The sequence below is a fragment of the Sander lucioperca genome, chromosome 5 (genome assembly GCF_008315115.2).
Source record: "Sander lucioperca isolate FBNREF2018 chromosome 5, SLUC_FBN_1.2, whole genome shotgun sequence".
NCBI classification, from domain to species: Eukaryota; Metazoa; Chordata; class Actinopteri; order Perciformes; family Percidae; genus Sander; species Sander lucioperca.
The window spans coordinates 17,581,739-17,602,679 of record NC_050177.1 but is presented as its reverse complement, the minus strand read 5'-3'; the positions used below and the strand labels follow the sequence as shown (position 1 = coordinate 17,602,679).

At 40.7% G+C, this 20,941-nt stretch overlaps 1 protein-coding gene across 3 annotated transcripts in view; it reads left to right on the top strand.

The window, feature by feature from the left end:
- rab3gap1 (RAB3 GTPase activating protein subunit 1) overlaps nt 1-20,941 on the top strand; it is a 119,614-nt gene that overhangs the window by 23,354 nt on the left and 75,319 nt on the right. For all 3 annotated transcript variants that reach the window (XM_031323994.2, XM_031323993.2, XM_031323992.2), the window contains 5 exons: nt 7,612-7,711; nt 13,050-13,131; nt 13,801-13,869; nt 17,051-17,124; nt 20,778-20,870. In XM_031323994.2, the coding sequence (XP_031179854.1) occupies nt 7,612-7,711; nt 13,050-13,131; nt 13,801-13,869; nt 17,051-17,124; nt 20,778-20,870 (418 nt within the window). The remainder of the gene's footprint in view (nt 1-7,611; nt 7,712-13,049; nt 13,132-13,800; nt 13,870-17,050; nt 17,125-20,777; nt 20,871-20,941) is intronic.

Genomic DNA, 20,941 nt, shown 5'->3' with positions numbered 1-20,941 from the left:
TGAGGCGCACCCAGTCATTAAATGGTTTGTTGATTTTCCTGTGAGAGGATTAGCGTCAAGATCTATGCTAAACTGATGCAAGTATCCATAGGAGAACTCCCAATAGCAAGGAAATGGGAGCGAGAGCTGAGCCCTGAGGGGAATGAAATTAATTGGGAGACAATTTGGGACAACATTTCCCACTGTTCCAAGAACCCAAATCACCAATAGATCCTCTTCAACATATGCCATAGGACATATTGGACTCCTCAGAAGAGATGCATCTCTAAAGTCATTCCTACTCCCTATTGCACGTTCTGTCAACCTGAACAAACTGGAACTTTCCTGCACATGGTCTGGGAGTGTGAACAGGTGCATGAGTTCTGGAATAAAACCTCAATAATACCTGATGTGAGAGGATGTTGAATTCCTACTGACCTTATTGTTTTGTTACTTAATGATGTCTCTAAATTACACCAGCTTGGAAGTTTGGCTAGCCGGCTCAACCGCAACCAAGAAAATATAGCTCAATGCTGGCTCTCCCCCCACTCGCTTTGTATAAAACAGTGGCTGGTGTATTTTCTAGACATAGTTATGCCTGAGCTCTCTACAGCAAGGATTAACAAAGCCAAATCATCGACTGGAAAAGCGCAGCAGCACAAGTATCAGTGCTAGTGACCTCAGCATCACAAGAATTAGGAGAGTGACTAGGCAAGGTGTGATTTTTTTTTTTTATTTTTTATTTTGTTCTTGTTCAATTGTATTTGTCTGTTCTGTATGTCAAAAATATAAAACCAAAGTGTATAAAAAAAAAAAAAAAAGCTCATGAACGCGCATGTTGCTACCGGTTGCTACGACAACACAAACATGAGCACGCTCATTGGAATGAACGGGGCTTCGTGCCGAACGCTGTATCCAGTTCTCTTAATATATCCATGATTTGACCGGCATAAAATCGGCAGTTTTATGTATTGTCTGTTTTCTTCCCAAACATCTTTGTCTGTTTATTTCCATTGTTTAATTCTCTGTTTTTACCCTCATTTGTCTTGTTTACTTTTATAAGGATTACTTTCCCTGTTGCTGTCTGCTGTTACCATTGTATTATTTGTGAAAATGCTAAAGTAAAAAAAAAAAAAAGTACAAGAACTGCAAGCAGTTATAACGGGGTCCAAGCCTCCCGGCGCCAGTTGCCCCTGACGTGAGTCGCCCCCGACGACCCGGGGAGCACGTGAAAGCGGGACCCAAAGCGTAACGGTAGGGAGGCAAACGTCAGTAAATATTGGTGTGAGGTGTGAGCCGCAAGGTCTGTGGTACATTGCCATTGCAAATATCCCATCTATCTATAAATTGCAGGAACGTCTGTGTGTGTGTGTGTGTGTGTGTGTTACGCATATCTCTCGAACCGTTAGTCCGATGGATTTCAAACTTGACAGGTGTCTTGCTACGGGCACGAGTAAGTGCCAAGTTTGATGTTGTTTGAATTAGAAATGCAAAAGATATCATTGAATATATATATATATATATATATATATATATATATATATATATATATATATGTGTGTGTATATATATATGTATATGTATGTATATGTATATATATATATATATATATATATATATATATATGTATGTATATATATATATATATATATATATATATATATATTATATATATATATATGTATATATATATATATATAGTATATATATGTGTATGTGTGTGTATATATATATATATGTGTGTGTATATATATATATATATGTGTGTATATATATATATATATATATATATATATATATAATATATATATATATATATATATATATATATATATGTGTATATGTGTGTATATATATATATATATATATATGTATGTATGTATGTATGTATGTATGTATGTATGTGTATATATATATATATATATGTATATATATGTGTGTATATATATGTGTATATGTAAAAGAAGCACACATTGGCTTTTGCCTCTCTAGCCGCTGGCCACTCACCCTCTCACCCTGAGGACCAGAGATAGAGAGCAGCGGAGCTTTGGCAGCTAAAATGTGACATACACCTTAGACCCACAAACATTTGCAAAGTAGCACTACTTTGGACTGTCTTTGACTTTGAATAAACAAACGGCAATTCCCGAATTTGAGGATGTTTCAGAATCCCACACATGCAAAGCACAACCAGACAACAAGTGCAGACAGAGTGTGATGGCACTTAGAAGCAGGCTATTTATCTTATAAAGTGAGACGTAGCTGTATATATGTGTCCGTGTTTGGGGATGAAGGTAACATGCACATCACACGCCACATGCAGAACGCTTTAGAACAGCGGTGGGACTCTTTTCCTGCTATTGTATCAAATTGCTGTGAGCTGGTAGAACATAACGTAGCCTAATCTCAGAGATTATTACTTCAGAGCACTGTGCGCCGGTTCAACTCTGATCTCAGAGTTGAACCGGGCAGATACATCAGTTTTCATCAGACTCACCGTGGGTCGGGTTAATTAAGTACCCCCGCGAATCAAATCCCCTACTTCACCGTTAACCGTCAAGCCACTAAACCTGTATCGAAATGAACACCTCTGCTAAAACGATCTGACACGAGACAACACTCGCTCTCTCTCTCTCTCTCTCTCTCTCTCTCTCTCTCTCTCTCTCTCTCTCTCTCTCTCTCTCTCTCTCTCTCTCTCTCTCTCTCTCTCTCTCTCTCTCTCTCTCTCTCTGCACACACACACGGTCCGGTTCTGGTGGTTGATGAATGCAGATATGTGCTGATTAGCTCTCATAATCGGCCAGGTGGGTAGCGCACTGCCATGAGTCCATGATGCTAATGTCTGATTACTCCACATTTTCATTGTGATATTTTGTGATTGCATTCTGAATCTGCAGCGTTCTCTGTCAGGTAAATACAGTAGTACAATGTCTTCCTCTGATGTAGAAGTAGCCTACACTGTAAGTCAGTAGTAGGCTATACAGTGGAGTAGCATATTAAGTGGTTTGGGGTCCTTCTGTAAGTAATTTTGGGGTACAATTTGGTTTTGATGAATTCTACAAGCAGCAATACCACAGGCCAAGTAATCGCCCGTTCCAAACAGGCACATTTTCAACAGGCACTGCACTAGTTAACATTGAGTTAAAAGGGCCAAAACAGGTCTACGTTGACTATAGCGTCACCTAATGGCCAATCTTTGCCAAATTTGGTATAGAGCCGCAGAGTGGCATGTCAAACAATATTCTCAAGTTTTGTGATGATAGCATTTACTGCAGCAGAGATATTGCCATTGCAAATTAACCATTTAAATTCATTGACTTATTTGGCAAAATGTGTCTACGTTCATTATCGTGCCCCCTAATGGCCGATCTTCACCAAATTTGGTACAGAGCCTCGGAGTGGGATGTCGAACAATAATACCAAGGTTTGCCTATTAATTTTGCGAAGATATGCTAAAGTCTGTTTTGTGGCTAGCTACGAAAATTAGTTTTGGTTTTGAATTGCGCATAGTTTAACGTAGCAATTATTTTGAAAACTCTTGGTCAGGTCCGTCTGCAGATGCTACGTACCCGGTTTCGTGCAGATCAGTCGCACGGTCAGGAGGAGTTTGATGTTAATGGTCGTGGCCTATACTGCCCTGCAAAGGCAAAAGACCTTAACTCGCTAGAGTGTGAAACTGAGAAAAATGACTTTAAAGTTTCTGTTTTGTCCAGACAAAAGTATTATAGGTAGGACTCCCAAAATTTGACAACTGGTTGCTATAATGAAGAAATGTTTGTATGCAAAAAAATCTTGAGCTCAAAATTGACCTTTGACCCTTGTTTGGCAGTTACTGTACTCTGCCTTTGTATCATGTGCCAAAAACAAGGAGTCGTGCAAAGGCAAAAGGCAGTAACTGACATATAATCAATATTTGCTTGCTGTTCACCATACTTCCATCCATTATAAGAACACCTAACCAAGGTCTAGTCATCATGGTATTTGTTTTAAATTATATAGAAGACCTTTGGTTGTTCCTATTTAGTGCTATAATGATCAGGATAGTGCGGCAACACTAACAGTTAAACAGTATGACAGATAAGTTACTTTGCAGTACAGTATACCATATGAATAAATACAATAAATATTTTCTCAATAAAGATAATTTAATTATAATTGAATACAAAGGTATATTTATTGTTTAACGATAAATATATTATGTTTAACACTTTTGCAAGGCACTGTATCCGTGTCATATTCTCATTAGGGGCTGAGCCCCCCTAAAGGTCTGGTCCTAGAATCGCCCCTGGTTAAGGGTTAAGGGCCACCAAACTGCTCACGATGCACAGTCAACAAACTCGACTTGGATTACTACTTTTTAACTCTGAGATAACATAGACAGAGTTGACCGACCATTTAGGTTAGCCTACTTTGTACGGACGTTAGTGATAACTAGCTGCTATTATGGATTTGTGTACGATCTGACATGAACACCTTCAAGAAGGAAATATGGTTCAAACACGTATGGATTGTTGTGGATACAGCAGATGACGTGCATTGCTATGGATTATATCTTCCATGGATTATATCGGATTGCATGGAAAGGTAGGATGCCTGTGTATTTAATAATTGGTTTTCGGCGTCTGATGTGAGGCTCCGCCAAGTGAGGAGGTGTGTCAGCATCACCGTTAGCGCTACGGATTTAATTTAGCTAGCTCCGGGCTGTCACTGACGTTGACAGATCTAAACCATCGCCACTTTATTTCAAAGATGTGTCGTTTGTATGTTACGTGGTTTGGTGACAATTAAAAGCGGCAAACTTTGACAGTATGACAAAGCCAGAGTACAGTAACATCACAGCGGAACAGTAACATCTCTCTTGATGCCTGGCTAAACAAAGTCAGAACACCGTAACTCAACTTCAGCTTGCAAAGACAAAGAGCCGTAACGGCTGTTACGGCGTTCTGCTGTGGTTTTTCGTATCGTTTTGGATGTTACGGTTGTCATAGACCTTTATTTTCTCATTAAAACAATCAAATTGACTCACGATATTTATTCACATGATAAAGGAGGTCTCAAATAACCCAAAAATGACATTAACTCATTTTTGACAAAACATGATGTTACGGCGTTTTGCCTTTGTAGGGCAGCATATCATCAGATTCAGCTCGATTCAAGGAACACGTGCATGTTAAGGTCCAGGCACACAAAGCCAATAATCGGCCGTCGGACAGTCTGGCGAGGTTAGTGACTCGAGTCTGTTCAGTGTGTTCCGTGCCGTCATCCGTTGGAGGGGCCGTCGGCCTTCATTTTGGCCGATTTGACATGTATAATCGGCGGAGCGGGCACTGCCGGCAGTCGGACTCAAATGACTCATCTGATTGGTAGAGTGCTAACCCGGAAATGGGACGTGGAATGAGCATGACTAGAGTCTCTCAAAATCTGATGAAAATCTTTTCAACTGACCTTTGTCGATCTGAAATGAAGACAGATTCAGCAACTGCATGGCCTATTTCTCGCTTAAAATGTTTTCAGAAACACATTTCGGTGAACTATTTTAGTAAAATATGAGATCGTATTCTGAACAAGCCGCCATGACAGTCTGTCTTTGAATTTCCAGAGAAACCAGACCCACGTGGCGCATTCGTCCAATCAGCTGCCGGTTTTCATTTTTGGGCGACAATACAGATTAGTGCCATCTGCTGTTATGGAGACGTATTACGTCTTGTCGCTTTGGTGTGTTCCGAGGCACTTTTTTGACCAACTCGGGGAGACTGATCAGTCCAACTGCCTTTTCTGCCGAGAGCCGGCCGTCTGGTCGGTGTGTCTCGACCTTAAGGCTTTCTAATGTGCGATGTGTAATGTGGGAGTTATAGGCAAAAACACATTTGACGTCATTATAGCGCCACGTAGTGGTCCGTATGTGTCATTTTTGGTATGTGAGGTCCATGACCCATTGTACATCTACACTGTAAATTTGAAGTTGCTCACATTAGTGTAAGTGGTGAATCCTAACCTGGGTCCCATAGGCCACTGCCAATTTGACGAATCAGTACCCCACTGTAGGCTTGCCCTCAGGAGTGGCCCTAGATAGTAACCTCAAAATTTCGTAAAAATTGGAGGAGCCGTTCATGAGATATAAACTTTTTGTACTTGTAGCACCCCCTAGTACCCAATTTTCATAACATTTGTTGGGGAGCCCCAAAGGGTTATGGCAAACAAGAATCTAAAGTTTCGCGTTGATAGCATTTATTTTGGCCGAGATATGGCAAAGTTTGTGTTTTCTTAGCTAGCTATACAAATTTGTTCGTGGGTAATTCGCGCAATTTTTATCCGATAAATATTCTTTTGATAGCTTTTTGTCAGGTCGGTCTGGAGATGCTAGGTATCAAGTTTCGTGCAGATCGGTCGCACGGTCTAGGAGGAGTTCGAAAAACTAGGTTTACTTTTTTAGGAGAGAAGGATGAGATGTCTGGCAATCAAGGAGGTGAAGGGAGCGATTTTTAGGGGTAAATCAATGTAGGGCACATATAGGATCGGGGGCTATGACTCTGACTTTACAGAGAGGACATGAAGGGTCCACATAAGGGAATGTTTTCATGTCGCCTTGGTCACTTGTGCTCTTAGAAATCACTTGATCACGATGTGCCTATATTCAAGGAGAAGTATGCACTAAGTCAAGCACTGCCTTCCATTAATCATCTGTAATATCCTCTCCAGACGATTCTGACAATTTCTCCTAACATTCTGCAGAGTGAGATTTCTTATAAAACCTAGCTAGACGAACCTATGAAGAGACGATTACAGCACTGATCAGGAGCAATGCTCCTAAATCCTGTGACCCGCTGTGTATTTTTGAACAGCCTGCTCCCATATGCAGCAATGTTAAAAATCGCCCACTCTGCTGTGTTTGGTTCGTCGGGACCGGCGGGATCCCAATCCCAATGCAGTCCTCAAGTGGGAATCGTGGAGGCTCAGACCCCTGTACCCTGACGATATGGTACCAGTACATGAGCCATTACAGCCCTAGTCAACAAGCATATTCAACCATTAAGAAAGAGCCTTTATTATTGGTATTGGCCGTGAAGCATTTTGAGATTTATGACACCAGTAACGTCAAGACAGTGATTTATTCAGACCACATTCCATATTCTTTTATGGACAAGTTCTAGCATGCCAGTGCTTGATTGTTCAGATGGAGCCATGTTGCAGTTGTATAACATTGACCTCCAGCACATTTTAGGCAAGAACATTGTAGCTGATGCTCTATCTAGGGGCTAAGAAACTTCCAGGTTAAGTCCACTAAAGTGGACGAAAGTGCAAAGTGGTAGGTCTGGTAGCATGTCTGGATGTCTCCATACATACTTATTTGGAGCATAGTTTATTTTAGATGAATGTTTCTAAGAGGAATTATGATGAGTCTGCTTGTGTCTGTTTGTCCAGTCTTTGTTTTAGTTCCTATATGATAGCTCCAGATGATTTTATGTCGTCGTTTTCCCATATATAAAAATTAAGTATTTGGATGCATTGGAAACATGCGCAAAAGTGACTTTTACTTCCTGAATGTAGTTTCTTTGGTTCCAAAGTTTCTGAATACAGTTTAGTCAGAAAAGGCTAAACCGCCTTTTTCCTTTTGTCTTTTTTTCTCCTCAGGGTTGCACTTTGTCCCCTCTACCTCCAATCAACATTGCCATCCGTTTTACCTACATTCTCCAGGACTGGCAGCAGTATTCGTGGCCACAGCAGCCTCCAGGTAGGCACATACAAAAAAGAGGATAATGTGGTTACACTTTACACAATAATCTCGTACCTTACCTCACAAAACACAGGAGTTGCTGGTCTACTGCTGCTTCGATCTGATAAATTGTTTGTGTTATTGTGAGACTTAGGTGAATCGGAACTAACCTAAAGTCATACATTACCACAAACTAACTAGCTTAATTTCCCCGCCTGGAGGTAAGGTCAAGCAGAGAAAATATTCTAAATATAGCGTACACTTAAACTTAGAATTTTTTAAGTGGGCCTTTTTTGAGGGGGGTAAAATACGTTTTGCTGCGCCCATGAACAGCATGACATTGCTTAGCTTCTGTGCTTCTTTTCTGTTTTTCAACAATTTTAGCCGCCACAATGTTTCTCCTCCAAGCTAAGCACAAATATCTGACAACATATCTCTAGAAGGACAGATATATCAGATATATCAGTCTCCAAGCGTCTACCCGGCCATTGGTTCCAATCTAAGCCGCTCCAACAATGCTTATTTAAGGGGTGGTTCAGAATTTTGGACATAGGACCTCATTTCCAAGTTAGCCAGTGTGTCATTTATCAGTGGAGAATGTTTTCAACACGTTTCATCCAGTCCTTCTAGTTGTAGAGTTTGCTGGTGCTAGGCTTGCGCAAGTCAACGGTATATGCTAGCCTGCCACTAAAAACAGTCTTACCCACTCCACAGTACACCAGAGGCAAATAAATTATAACGCCAGACTATCGATGTAAATGTCTGTGTTGATAGAATAATGTTAGAAATAAAACTATCCTTGCATCTTAATGATCGCATTACATTTTGAGGGACTAGTTTCTCAGCAGTGGCGGAATTGTACTTCCCTCCGGTTAGTAGTACTGCGCCGAAAAGTAAACAGAGAAGCGCACTCCAGTCGGGACACCTAGTAGTAGCCTAGTACAGTGGTATTGAAGCATTGGATTGGAAACTAAGGACTAGGCAATGTGGTGTTTCAGTGAGCATTTACAAATTGTAAAAATAAACACTATAGATGGGCACCACAAAGTTTCCACAAATTTCCATTGCGAGATCCAGAAAGGAACCAACTGTGGCTTCTTGCTGCTGGCTTGGACATCAAGTAACCGGCGGAGACTCTACTCAGGTGGTGAATGTTTAGTGATCATTTTAGACCAGAGGACTTTGAAAAACCCCGTAATCTAAAGGACCACAAGTCATTGACAACGAATGCGGTTCCATCCGTCTTTCCAGATGCACTAACAGCTACTGATGAACAGGTAATAACTTTTGGTAGGCTACTCTAACTCTAATGTGGCTCGGGAAAGGGAAGTTTGGGGTCCCCTGCTGGAGCTGCTACCCCCGCGACCAAAGACCGGATAAGCGGACAAAGATGGATGGAGGCTACTCTAGCTAATAAAGCTAGCCCCTTTCATAACTTTAGCCTAGCTGCTACTGATAGATTGAGACTGATGTTAGTGTTAGTGTCTCTGCTTCTGTAGCAATGAGTGGCAGCGGCAGGTAAATAAACTTGCGTGATTGTCATGGAAACTGGCTTCCTCGGTAGCCTAGGTAATATCACTCCGCCGCTGCCGTAGCCTACTACCAACTACAGGGAACAAAGTACAACTATTGCAATGCGATGCAAGGGTAGTTTTATTTCTAACATTAAAGTTGCAATCAGCGTTGGACGGGCCCTCGTGCCTCTGCGAGCGTCGGAGTTACTGGCGGACGCCACTCCTTGCGACTGTGCATTTGCGCGGCACTCAGACACTGCAAATCGTCACCAGTGAATAGGAACTCCCTGCTGAGTTCAATGATACCTCACACAAAATTCTACGTCATACAGTTCATTAGTTGTGAAAGGGGTTGTGGCCAAAGCATAGGGGTCGGGGCAAACCTTTACCAATAAAAAAGGAAGTCTCTGCTGAGTTCATTGATATGTCACACAATGGTCTACCTTAAACGGTTAAAATGGTATGAAAGGGGGCGTGGCTACAGCATAGGGGGCGGGTCAAACCATCACCAATGAATAAGGAACTCTCTGCTAAGTTCAATGATACGTCACACAATGGTCTACCTTAAATGGTTAAAATGGTATGAAAGGGGGCGTGGCTACAGCATAGGGGGGGGGGTCAAACCATCACCAATCAAAAAGAAACTCTGTTGAGTTTAATGATACCTCACACAAGACTCTACCTTAAACGGTTCAAATGTTATGAAAGGGGGCATGGCCTGAGTAAGTGGGCGTGGTTAATGTATAGGATACAGTATCACATGTAGACCACACATAAGTTTCATGTAAATCGGATGATGTTTGTCATATAAGGCTGATTTCCTGTTGCCAGCGGGGGGCGCTATGACCAAAAGTCAATATTGGCCTGTAGTTATCCTCAGGCTTGGACCTTGTCAAACATGAGAAATTTCGGGCAGATATGACAATATACCCTCAAGTTACAACTTCTTTGTTCATCAATAAATGCTCAAAATGGCCGCCACGCCCACACCGTTGGACGAAAAGTTTCAATAGGGCCTTCACCGCTGTCGGCGCTCGGGCCCTAATAATTCCTTCAGTTTCAATAGGGCCTGGCCGCTGTCGGCGCTCAGGCCCTAATTATTCAACACTGACATCGATAGTCTGGTGTTATAATTTATTTGCCTCGGGTGTACTGTGGAGTGGGTAAGACAGTTAGTGGCAGGCTAGCATATACCGTTGACTTGCGCTAGCCTAGCATAGGGCTTTGACGCCGAACTTCGATATTCGAATATAATTCGAATATTAAAAAAAATATTGATATTCAAACGAATATTAGGCAGCCCTTAATATTCGAATTTCAAACCTGTTATGGGCATTATTTTTTTGTAAATGTGTTTGCTTGTAAACCTTGTTTTCAATTCAGATTCCGAGGCTTTTTCACGCATTTCAAAATGTAACTACACGTCGCGGCGACGCACGTCACTCGGCCGTGGCTTGGTAGCGCATTTCCCCCGACTCATTTCCTGGTTCTCTTTCTCCATAAACAATGTAAAATCAAGGAGAGGGTTAACTTTTCCTGCTACAGATTTCCCACCGTGGTCAGAAAGAACAGGGGAGACACTTTGTTTCTCTCACTAAGACTATAGAGTCGCTACTCGCTCTGAAGCTACCGGTAATCACCGTCACTCTCTCACAACACACACTCCCCAGACACACACACACACACCCATACACACGCGGCTCGACGCATACACCAGCGCAAAAGTATGAACATCAGACCACTTACGTAGGCTACGGTGAAATATCCGACCTTCCTGTTGAAAGCATATTGTTTGTGTTTAATCCAGGGTCTGACTTTTAATTTAAAAAAAAAAACAGTGGTGGCAGTGTGTTTTTCTTCTAACAACATCATTGCACGCCTACTGACTTATACACTGCCCTCTGGTGGACAGAACATATACGAAGTTTGATACCAAAATAAGTCTTACTGAAGGCATTTAATGGTCAAAATATTATTAATAAATATTCGAATATATTCGAATATTAATATTCATAAACAAACGAACTTCGAATATGATTTTTGGGCAAAAGTCAAAGCCCTAGCCTAGCACCAGCGAACTCTGCAATTAGAAGGACTGGAAGAAACGTGTTAAACGGTCTCCACTGATAAATAACACACTGGCTAACTTGGAAATGAGGTCCTATGTCCAAAATTTTGAACCACTCCTTTAAATATGTATTAAAAAAGAAAATCACTCAAGTTTTTTCTAAGACATAATACAGTCTTTCCAGAAAAATGTGGATATCTTCTTGTTTTTGGAAAAGTGTGTTAACATAAACTCCATTTGATTTGGAAACCATGTTTCAGCACTAAAACAGATTTAGAGTCACTGCCACCATATGTGTTTTTGTGTGGGAATATGAATTGGCCCCCAGATATGTTCTTCGAGTTTCTTTGTGATTGTTGCGGGTAAAAATCCTTGATTATGCGGCATGTTTTCTTAAAAATTGCGATGGAATATGCAATGGAATATGCGGGATATTTATGGAATTTTATGCGATGAAATTGCGGGAACTTGCAAAAATTGCGGGAACTTGCAAAAACGGCGGTTTCAACATGCGGTTTGCAGCTTTTCGATGATGTTCACGTCACGTAATTACGTCACTTCATAACGTTATATGTGAGATATGTGACTTTTTTGCAACGAAAATGCGGGGATTATGAAATCATGCAAGCCCCGCATATTTTGCGTGGAAATCGCAATTTATGCGGCGAAAGTGCACCGTATTTGAAAAAATGAGGCCCCCACATAAATATGCAGACTTTGGCTGATTATGCATTGAATTATGCGATCGCATAATCGCGTTTTTCTGGAGGGACTGATAATAGTACAATTACTGTAAATTATGAATAAACTGAATGTAAGATGGTATGTAGTAAATGTATATTCATAATGAAAAATAGTAAAATATATATACACAGGTGTAAACGGTTTGTATAAATTGTAAGTATATAAGGTAAAGTAACGAATGTAATGTAATAAACAAGTGATGAGTTTAAACTTGTTTCCTTGCATTAGACAAACACTTTTTCTTATCTTGGTAAGAGTGCTCTCGGCCACTCGTAAAATATTCTATGAACTAAGAAAAAAGCCAAAATAAGAAGACATTGGTGAATCCCAGATCTAAATGGTTATAAGAAGTATCAATAATGAAACAAATCGTGGACGAACAAAAAGGGGAAAGAGGAAATTTCTTGGTATATTGCTTCCTGCATAAGACCCAATGTAAAACTTGTTAGGGCCCGAGCAACAACAGCGCGAAGGCCGTATTGAAACTGAAGAAATTATTTTTCTACTTTTAAGATAGTTCAGGGTCCAATTTAATACTGTCCAGTGTTTCATTATGTCGGACGTCACAACATTTTTAGACTGCATACACTACTTCATCTCCACTTCCTTTATATGCAGTTTGATTTCATTTGCTTACTGGTCAAACTGGGCATAGCAACCAAACAAATTGAGTGTTCATGGACTTATGAATGAATGTGTAATATCTGGAAGACACAGGCACTTCAGGGTTATTCTTAGTGAACTGTCCTAAACTTTAAACAACCAACATGTTTATGGTGTTTTATATTTATGTGAATGTTTTTTTTAGAATCCAAAAAATATTTAAAACAAATGTTTTAAGTCTAATTTTTGTGCATATTGCATACATGTTGCACACATTTTCCACTAATTGCAGTAAAAGGGCCCTTTGGTGGCCTTCCTGACTGGTGTTTGTCCAACATAAGTATTACAGTTTTTGATGAGAACATATTTGCTGCTGTGCATTGCAGCTGTTTTTTCCTATTGTGTCTTTTCTTTGGCTTTTTGGTAGACTTTGACACACTCCTTGGAGGTGAGGTGGGAGGAGTAGAGTTTGGGAAGCTTCCATTTGGAGCCTGTGAGGAGCCAATCAGGTAACATTGTAACATTACAACTAAGATTACTAGGGGTCAGACAAAATATAGATACAGCAATATATTGTCTATCTTCTGTGTACGAGACAAAATCGATACGCTGGCGGCAAACACCAATATTATGATTAATAAAATAAGGTGCTCTGAATGGATTTCCCTGCTCCCAGCATCGCTACTTCATGGCTTCTTGAGGTGGCACTCAACACATGAATGAGGTAAAATTGAAAATGTTAAGTGGGCTGTTTTCTAACAGTTTGGACTTAATACAGATAATACAGAAAAATGCCTGCACTTAACCTTTTCACAGGCATTTTGTGTTTATAGTATTGATTATCGCAGAATTGCTAAATCGTGATATTGGTATCTTGATTCCCATCACTACAGATGACAGTATTAAAACCAAAACCTATAAACAAAACTGAAATTGCTGTTTTTCTCTGGGCTTTGATTACATTTCAATTCTCCACAGTGAGTGCAGTAGATGTAAGAACTTAATCACAAATAAGAATATGTGATTAAGTTTTTACATCTACATATTGATGTCTTTGTGATTAGAATAGAATTAACATAATGAAAACAGTTGGTCTAAATAAAACCAAGATACATTATTACACAATGAATCTCTGTGCCAAACAAAAATAATTATTTTTTCTCTGTTTTTCGATGTAGTGAGCTTCATCTTGCAACCACTTGGCCTCACCTGACGGAAGGCATAGTTGTAGATAATGATGTCTACAGGTAAGAGTGTCCTGGATTCTTTATTTGGACTATCTGTAAATCCCACTGCAATGCCCTGCTTTCATAGATAGATAGATGGATGTTCCCCAAGGGGAGATTTGTATGTCACAGCAGCAGTACCTGCAAATAATGCAAAACACAAGTACTTACATGGTGGGAGACGTCCAGAATGCTAACCAACTTAGACAGCATTCTGGCTGACAGACACTGACAGACTAGCTGAAACACACACACACACACACACACACACACACACACACACACACACACACTGTTTGTGTTCTGTCTGAATAATAATACAAATTGTATTTTTACGTTATTTGCTGATTGTTTCATGCGGTTACTAATAATTAATTGTTAATAAAGACAGAAAAACACTTCTTCAGTCGGAAGACCTACGTGCTTCCTGTAACGATAGCTGTCAATCAAGCTGTGTGTGGGTGAGATCCATGCATGATTCATGCCAGCTGCAGCACTAGGCCAACCGTCTCTGACAAGGCTCTTCATCTTTTTCATGTAGTTTAACAGCGGTTGGCATCCATAAGTGTTGCATTACCGCTATCTACTGGAGAGCGATGGGTCGTCACTTGAGATACAAATTGTTCAAATTGTTTTGTTTATTAGGATAAACCCCTTAAGATGTATCATTTTGTTTTCAAGGGGGTCCCAACATAAAGTACAATCACTACATAACAACAGAGGAGTGACACAAAAAAAGAGAGGACAAAAAATAGAAATACAATCACCTTACAGTTGAATACAGTCACCGGGAACCATCACCTTATCGTGGTGGAAAGGTTTGTGTATCCCTATGAACCTGAGGGCTGTGTTGTCACAGTCTGGTGCTCCTGGTAGGGTCTTCCATGGCAAAGAGGTTTCATGTGAGGGGCCAGTCAAAGAATGGTTCAAAAGCGCTATGAATCAATGAGGAAGAGGTGGAGTTACCCTGCCCGGAGGAAGCCCGCGTCTGGAGCCAAGCCCAGATGTAGGGCTCGACAGCGAGTGTCTAGTGGCTGGGTTTGGAGCCATGCCTGCCGGGCACAGCCTGATGAAGCAACTCGGCACCCCCCTCTCCATCCAAGGCTGTGTGATCCAGCGAGGGGAGATCGGAGACTGTTGTGCGGTGCCCACTTGGCAGATACCTGGCTTCTGGATCGGGCTGCTGCACTTGACGGGGTGACTGCATTCCACACCAACAGAGCACAGGACTCTGGTGGAATGAGGGGAGTTGATGGACAATGTTTAGATGTCAAACTTTTAATATTAAGATGCTAGCCATATCTCCCCAGATACTACTACAACTGCATTTGCAACGTTGTGCAATTATGACAATAAATGAAGCCTGATTGGACAGGTGTATTTTCAAATGAATAATAATCTGAATGTCATGAAAAAAGTCTCTTCGAGGCAATCAGACATTAGCGTGGCTTTTACTGGAATAGAGGTCTATGCAAAATCCTATGTTTATATATAAAAAGGTTTAGCATTAGCTAGCATGTTAGTAATTTTGCCAAGCCAGTTCAGTCCAGCTTAAATTTCAGCTTTTCATTAAGCCTACCTGTCACTATTATGACTACAAACGGGAAAGGAAGGCGTTTCGATTTCGATTTCGCCATAGTTGTTGTTTACTAGCAGTTTTAAATAGGTTAATCCCTTCTCATGAATAGGAATGGCAAATTTTACGTATCTTTCATCATTAATGCAAACACTTGAGTTCAGTCCAAAATGGCGGCGGCTTGGCGACTGCACGCAGATGTTGTATTGGCGACCAAAGGGAGTGTCACCTCTTATTATTATAACCTCTTTGCTGTTGCATTTAATAAAAACGACAATATAAGAAGAGTGTCAACAACACCTCAATAATTAACAACGAAAAAGGAAAAGATAGAGCCAGCCTAACCCATACTGTAAGTTAGTCTATTGTGTTACGTGCTGCGATTAGCTGCAGCCCCATTCGTCAACCTCACCTCAGCAGGTACCGATAATCATTATCCAGTACAAGTCGAAGGGGACAAGAAAGTAGCTTCAGCTCCTTTATAGCAGCTGAAACGCTGCTGTTTGCTATCAATAATAACACACAATGTGCACGGATAACGGATAAAGTACTTTATATTGAGTTCACGAAGCTTGCGTTTGACAGGATCAAAGCTTCACAGCCTCCTTAAAAGGTCAGCACTGAAGTCTGAGTAGATGGAGATCCTAGACCCGTTATACTCTAGCTTCTTTTTCATCCTGAAAAGGCGAAGGATTTTTTTTCTTATCCTGGAAATTAAGAAGTTTGATCATAATAGATCTGGGACTAGCTCTGCCGCTTTGCCGGACAGTTGGAGAGCGGTGGGCCGTCTCAATAACTGGCGGAGTGGGGAAGTTGTCTTGCCCTAGAAGCTGTGGGATCAGCCGGGACATGAACCCGACAATATCACTGCCTTCAGGTGACTCTTGAACTCCAACGAGGCGGAGATTAGAGTGTCGGCTTTGGTTCTTCATCAGTTTTGTCTATCAGGTACTCGTTTTCCTTCTCCAGCTGTTGAACCCAACCGACAAACTCCTGCACATTGTCCTTATTAGCCCCAACATGCTGCTCTAACAAATTAACTTGTTCTCCCAAAGTAGTTAATGAGTTTTGAATGATGCTCAGACTAACTTGAATTGGATCCACAAGTGGATTAGATCTGATCTGATTAGATATTCACTCACGCTGTGGCCATCTTGATTAAAAAAGATGAAATTGTTTATGACACACGGTGCGTAAAAACAGTCTCTATAAGGATCCACACAAATAGAAGGATTACGAATATACTTCCATTGAAAAATTAAGTTGATTTACAAATGTTAAAATATGAGTTACAAATTAGAGGCACTGACACATTTTACATATACAAATCACTCTGCATTTATTTTAGTATTGTGTTTCACTAGTTGCAAATTCATATTAGACTGTTTTAGCACCATATTTCTGAACTACAAAAAAGAAAATTACTTTTGTGATTTCAACTGTATTATTTTGTCTAGGGGGTTTATTTAACATACAGGTAAGATGCTATAGGCATATCATCTGCACAAATCTTGAACAACCTAGATTTAGACTGTTGGCCGTAATCTGGACAGAATTTTGGACCAGCAACAGGCTTTTTGACTTAATCAAATATGTTCTCTTTTTTCTCTTCGTGTGACCTGGCAGTGACCTTGACCCTCTCCAAGCTCCTCACTGGTCAGTCCGAGTCAGGACAGCTGAAAACCCTCAGTGTTTACTCGGTAAGATGAATCCCTTAGTCCAGTAGACATTTTGAAACACAATTTCTGCATCTATAAAAAGTATTAAACAAAATAAGGCAATATGATAATTGTTTCACCTGTTTCCAATACACATCTTCCTGTTTCAAGAAAGTTTTGAAAGAAAGTGTTTTATTAAATTCAATGCAGTCATCTTACCTTGTCTTGTTTCAAGCGATGGAATATTCCACAAACTACAGTAGGGAGGTTTACTGGAAAGTGAAATGATCTTAACCCAATCAGATTTTTTTTCTCTTTTTATTTTATTATTTTATATATTATTGTTATTGTTGTTATTATTATTATTTATTATTATTATTATTATTATTATTATTATATGCATTTGAACTCATTTTTGAGGTGATTGGGCTACTCAGAAACGCACGAAAATTGGTATGCCAACAGACTTGGTGAAAATTGCAATCTGACATGTGTCTCAGACTAGGGCTTGGCAATGAATCTTATCCAGACATACAAAAAAGCCTCTTGGAGCCACCCCCTAAACCCAAAAGGAGGTGCGCTATATTGAAATAAATTTTCAAATTATGGATGTTTGACCATTTTCAGGGGTTGTACTTTAACAAACTTCTCTTACAGATTTAACCCGATTGACTTCAAAATTGGTCAGTATAATCTAAAGACGTTGGCGAAGCTAAATAGTGAAGGTTTTTAGTGCACGCCAAACATTGTGGGCGGGGCATGGTGTTGATTTTTCATGTTTTGCCATGAAAAAGGATGTGGTTAGTAACTAGACTTTACATTGTCCAAACTGCTCAGGCTGTACAAGGGTCCTGGCCTGAAGACATCTACATGTCAATATTGAGATATAATCATAGCGCCCCCTAATGGCAAACGGAAGTTAAAGTCATTACACTTTGATGTCCTCTACCTAATGGGTTTACCAGATTAATCTCAAAAGTATTCAGGAAATCCTTAAGACCTTGATGATGCTTCAATTTGAAGATTGTGATTTTTTTTTGTCGAAGGGCATTGCCATGGCGGCACGGCGAACAGCGATGTTACATCATGAAACAGAAAGTTGTTGTAACTCAAATGTACATTGTCCGATCTGCTCCAAATCTTTCATACATGATGTTAGTCCAGGCCTAAAGTGAATCACATTGGTCTCAGGCCTAATTATGGTAAATTGGCCCAAAGTTGCCCCCAACTAAATTTCAAAGAACTAGCCCCTGCGATGTGTTACACCTAGATTGAGATTTTGTATGCATATGTATCATGTCTAAACTTACAAAGAAGCCTCTTGGAGCCATACGCTAAATCTCACAGAATGTCAGCTATATTAATCTTAAAGTAATCTTTAAAATCTTAAAAAAAAAAAAAAATTGTCAGTATAACCAAAAGACCTTGGTGGAGTATAATTGTAAAGTTTTTTCCTTTTCATCATACTGTGTGGGCAGAGCAGGGCGGAGATTTTGATGTTTCCTAAAAACAGGAAGTTGCAGTCCTTAAGCTTTGATATCTTCTTCCTAGCTGGTTGACCAGATCCATTTCAAAAGTGTTTAGGAAAGCCTTAAGAAGTTGATGATGCTTCAATTTGAATATTGTGACTTTTTGAGCTATGAGATTTGGTATGCATATGTATAAAGTAAAATAAAATTATTTTGACCATTTGCAGGCTTCTTTAACATATGCTCCTATACATTCAACCCGATTGACTTCAAAATGTGTCAGTACAATCTAAAGACGTTGCCAAAGCTAAATTGCAAAACTTTTGCACTTGCGTCCAACGTTGTGGGTGTGGCTAGGTGTCAAATTACCATATAACGGCTCAAAACAGGTAGTTGTTTCTAACTCGAGTGTACATTGTGGTTGAGGTTAGGAGTTCAAATCCCCTACACACCACTCACCAACCCTCACTTAAATAAAGAAGAAAAGATGCTACTTACACTTACCATTCTGATACGTCTGCTAGTCTCCGATTTTGGTGCTTAACAGACTCTTCTTAGGCAGACATTCTTAAGCAGTGTCCTCGTTTAGGATCCTAGTGGGTAAAAGCTCCCCATGAACCTCTCAGTGCTGGACTTGTGTATCCGGAGCATCTTCCCGACCTCAATGGGGAAAGGCTTTTACCTGGGTGGAATAGATGTGTAATGATTCTCTTAGCCTTTTTCTTGCATCCCCTAGTGTAAATATCCTTTAGGGTAGGGCACCGCCTATTTTATCATCAGCAAACTTGATGATGGTGTTAGAGTCGAAAGAGGCTACATAAAAGTGTGTGTGTGTACAGGGAGGACAGCAGGAGACTTAAAACACAGCCCTGGAGTGCTCCAGTGTTAAGGATGAGGGTGGAATAGGGGGGTCTGCCCACCCAAACCACCTGGGGTCTGCCTCTCAGGAAGTCAAGGATCCACATGCACAGTGAGGTGTTTAATTCCAGGTCCTTGAGCTTTGTGACAAGTCTGGAGGGAACTATGGTGTTAAACGCTGAACTGTAATCAATGAACAGCAATCTCACATAGGTTCCGTTTTTTTCCAGGTGAGATAGGGTGGTTTTGGCGTCTCCCGTTGATCGTTTGGGACGTTTGGAACAGTTTAGCCTGCTCCAGGGTGTCAAAGCGATGATCCACGCCCTTAAGGGTGATACAAAGGCAGGCGGGGTAGATCATCCCGAACCGTACACCTTTTCGAAAGAACAGGGACTTCACCTTGTTGAAGCAGCTGCCTCTTGGCCATATAGCGCTGAAATCATCGCACAAATCCTTGTACAACTTTATGCCGTGACCCCGATACTTGATATTGCGGTGCTCTTTTGCCCACAGCAACAGTCTCTCTTTTTCAATGTAGAAAAAAAAAAGCGTACTATAATAGGCCGGGATCCCTGGCGGGGCTTGGGCCCGAGGCTACGGTGGGCCTGGTCCAGCTGGAAGGGGGAGTTGAGGAGCCATAACCAGCCTCAGATTTTTGCCTTCAATTTCCTCGGGAAGACAAAACATTTCCAAGTTTTGACGCTTAAAACGTTCGATCAGGTCTTCCACCGAGGCTTGTAGCCTGCTGTTGTCGTACGTCATGGAGGTCAGCTTGGACCGTAGTTCCACCAATTATTGCTCCAGACTAGTTATGTTATCCGAGTGAGTCGAAAGGGCCGTTTCCATCACCGAGAGAGTATAAGTATGTTTGGTCACCGTGGTAGTGATAGCTTCAAGCACCGTCTGTATAGTGGCGAGGGCCACGTTCAGAGAGGCCGTCAATTCGGCAGCCATGCTTTTCCAGGATTTTTCAATCTCAATAACGACCATCTCCAATGTAAAAGAAGAAGAAGCAGTCGCCATTTTGCTAGTTTCACTTGCAGCAGTGAAACCGAGAGTCTGCTGAGCTTGATTTTTCCCGGCCGATCGACTTGACTTACCCATTTTCGTAAATAAAACAAAAACTCACTCAAAAAAGTAAGCTGTGACACAAAAAAAAGATCAAAGTAGTAGACGCACAAAGCAAGAATTAGGGAAATTATACAGGAGGCAGCCACTGCACGTCTTTCCACTACATAGTTCGAACGGAAGTCCTCTGGTAACAATAACTTTGTCAAGACAAAAAATTAATTGAGTAATTTTCTGGGGCAGTATAAGTAGTGTTAAAATGTTTACAACAATTTGACCCATTCCTATCTTTCCATGCAGGTGACGTTCTGACAGAGTTCTTTAGGCTCTGCTGTAGGAAGGAGTCTACAGAAGAGATTCTGGGAAGAGGATTGGCTGAAGAGGAGGTCAAAGGTCAGGTTACTGGCTGTACTGTTTAACACTGGAATGGATGGCATTGTTTCTCAATGTAATGTCACTAGGTA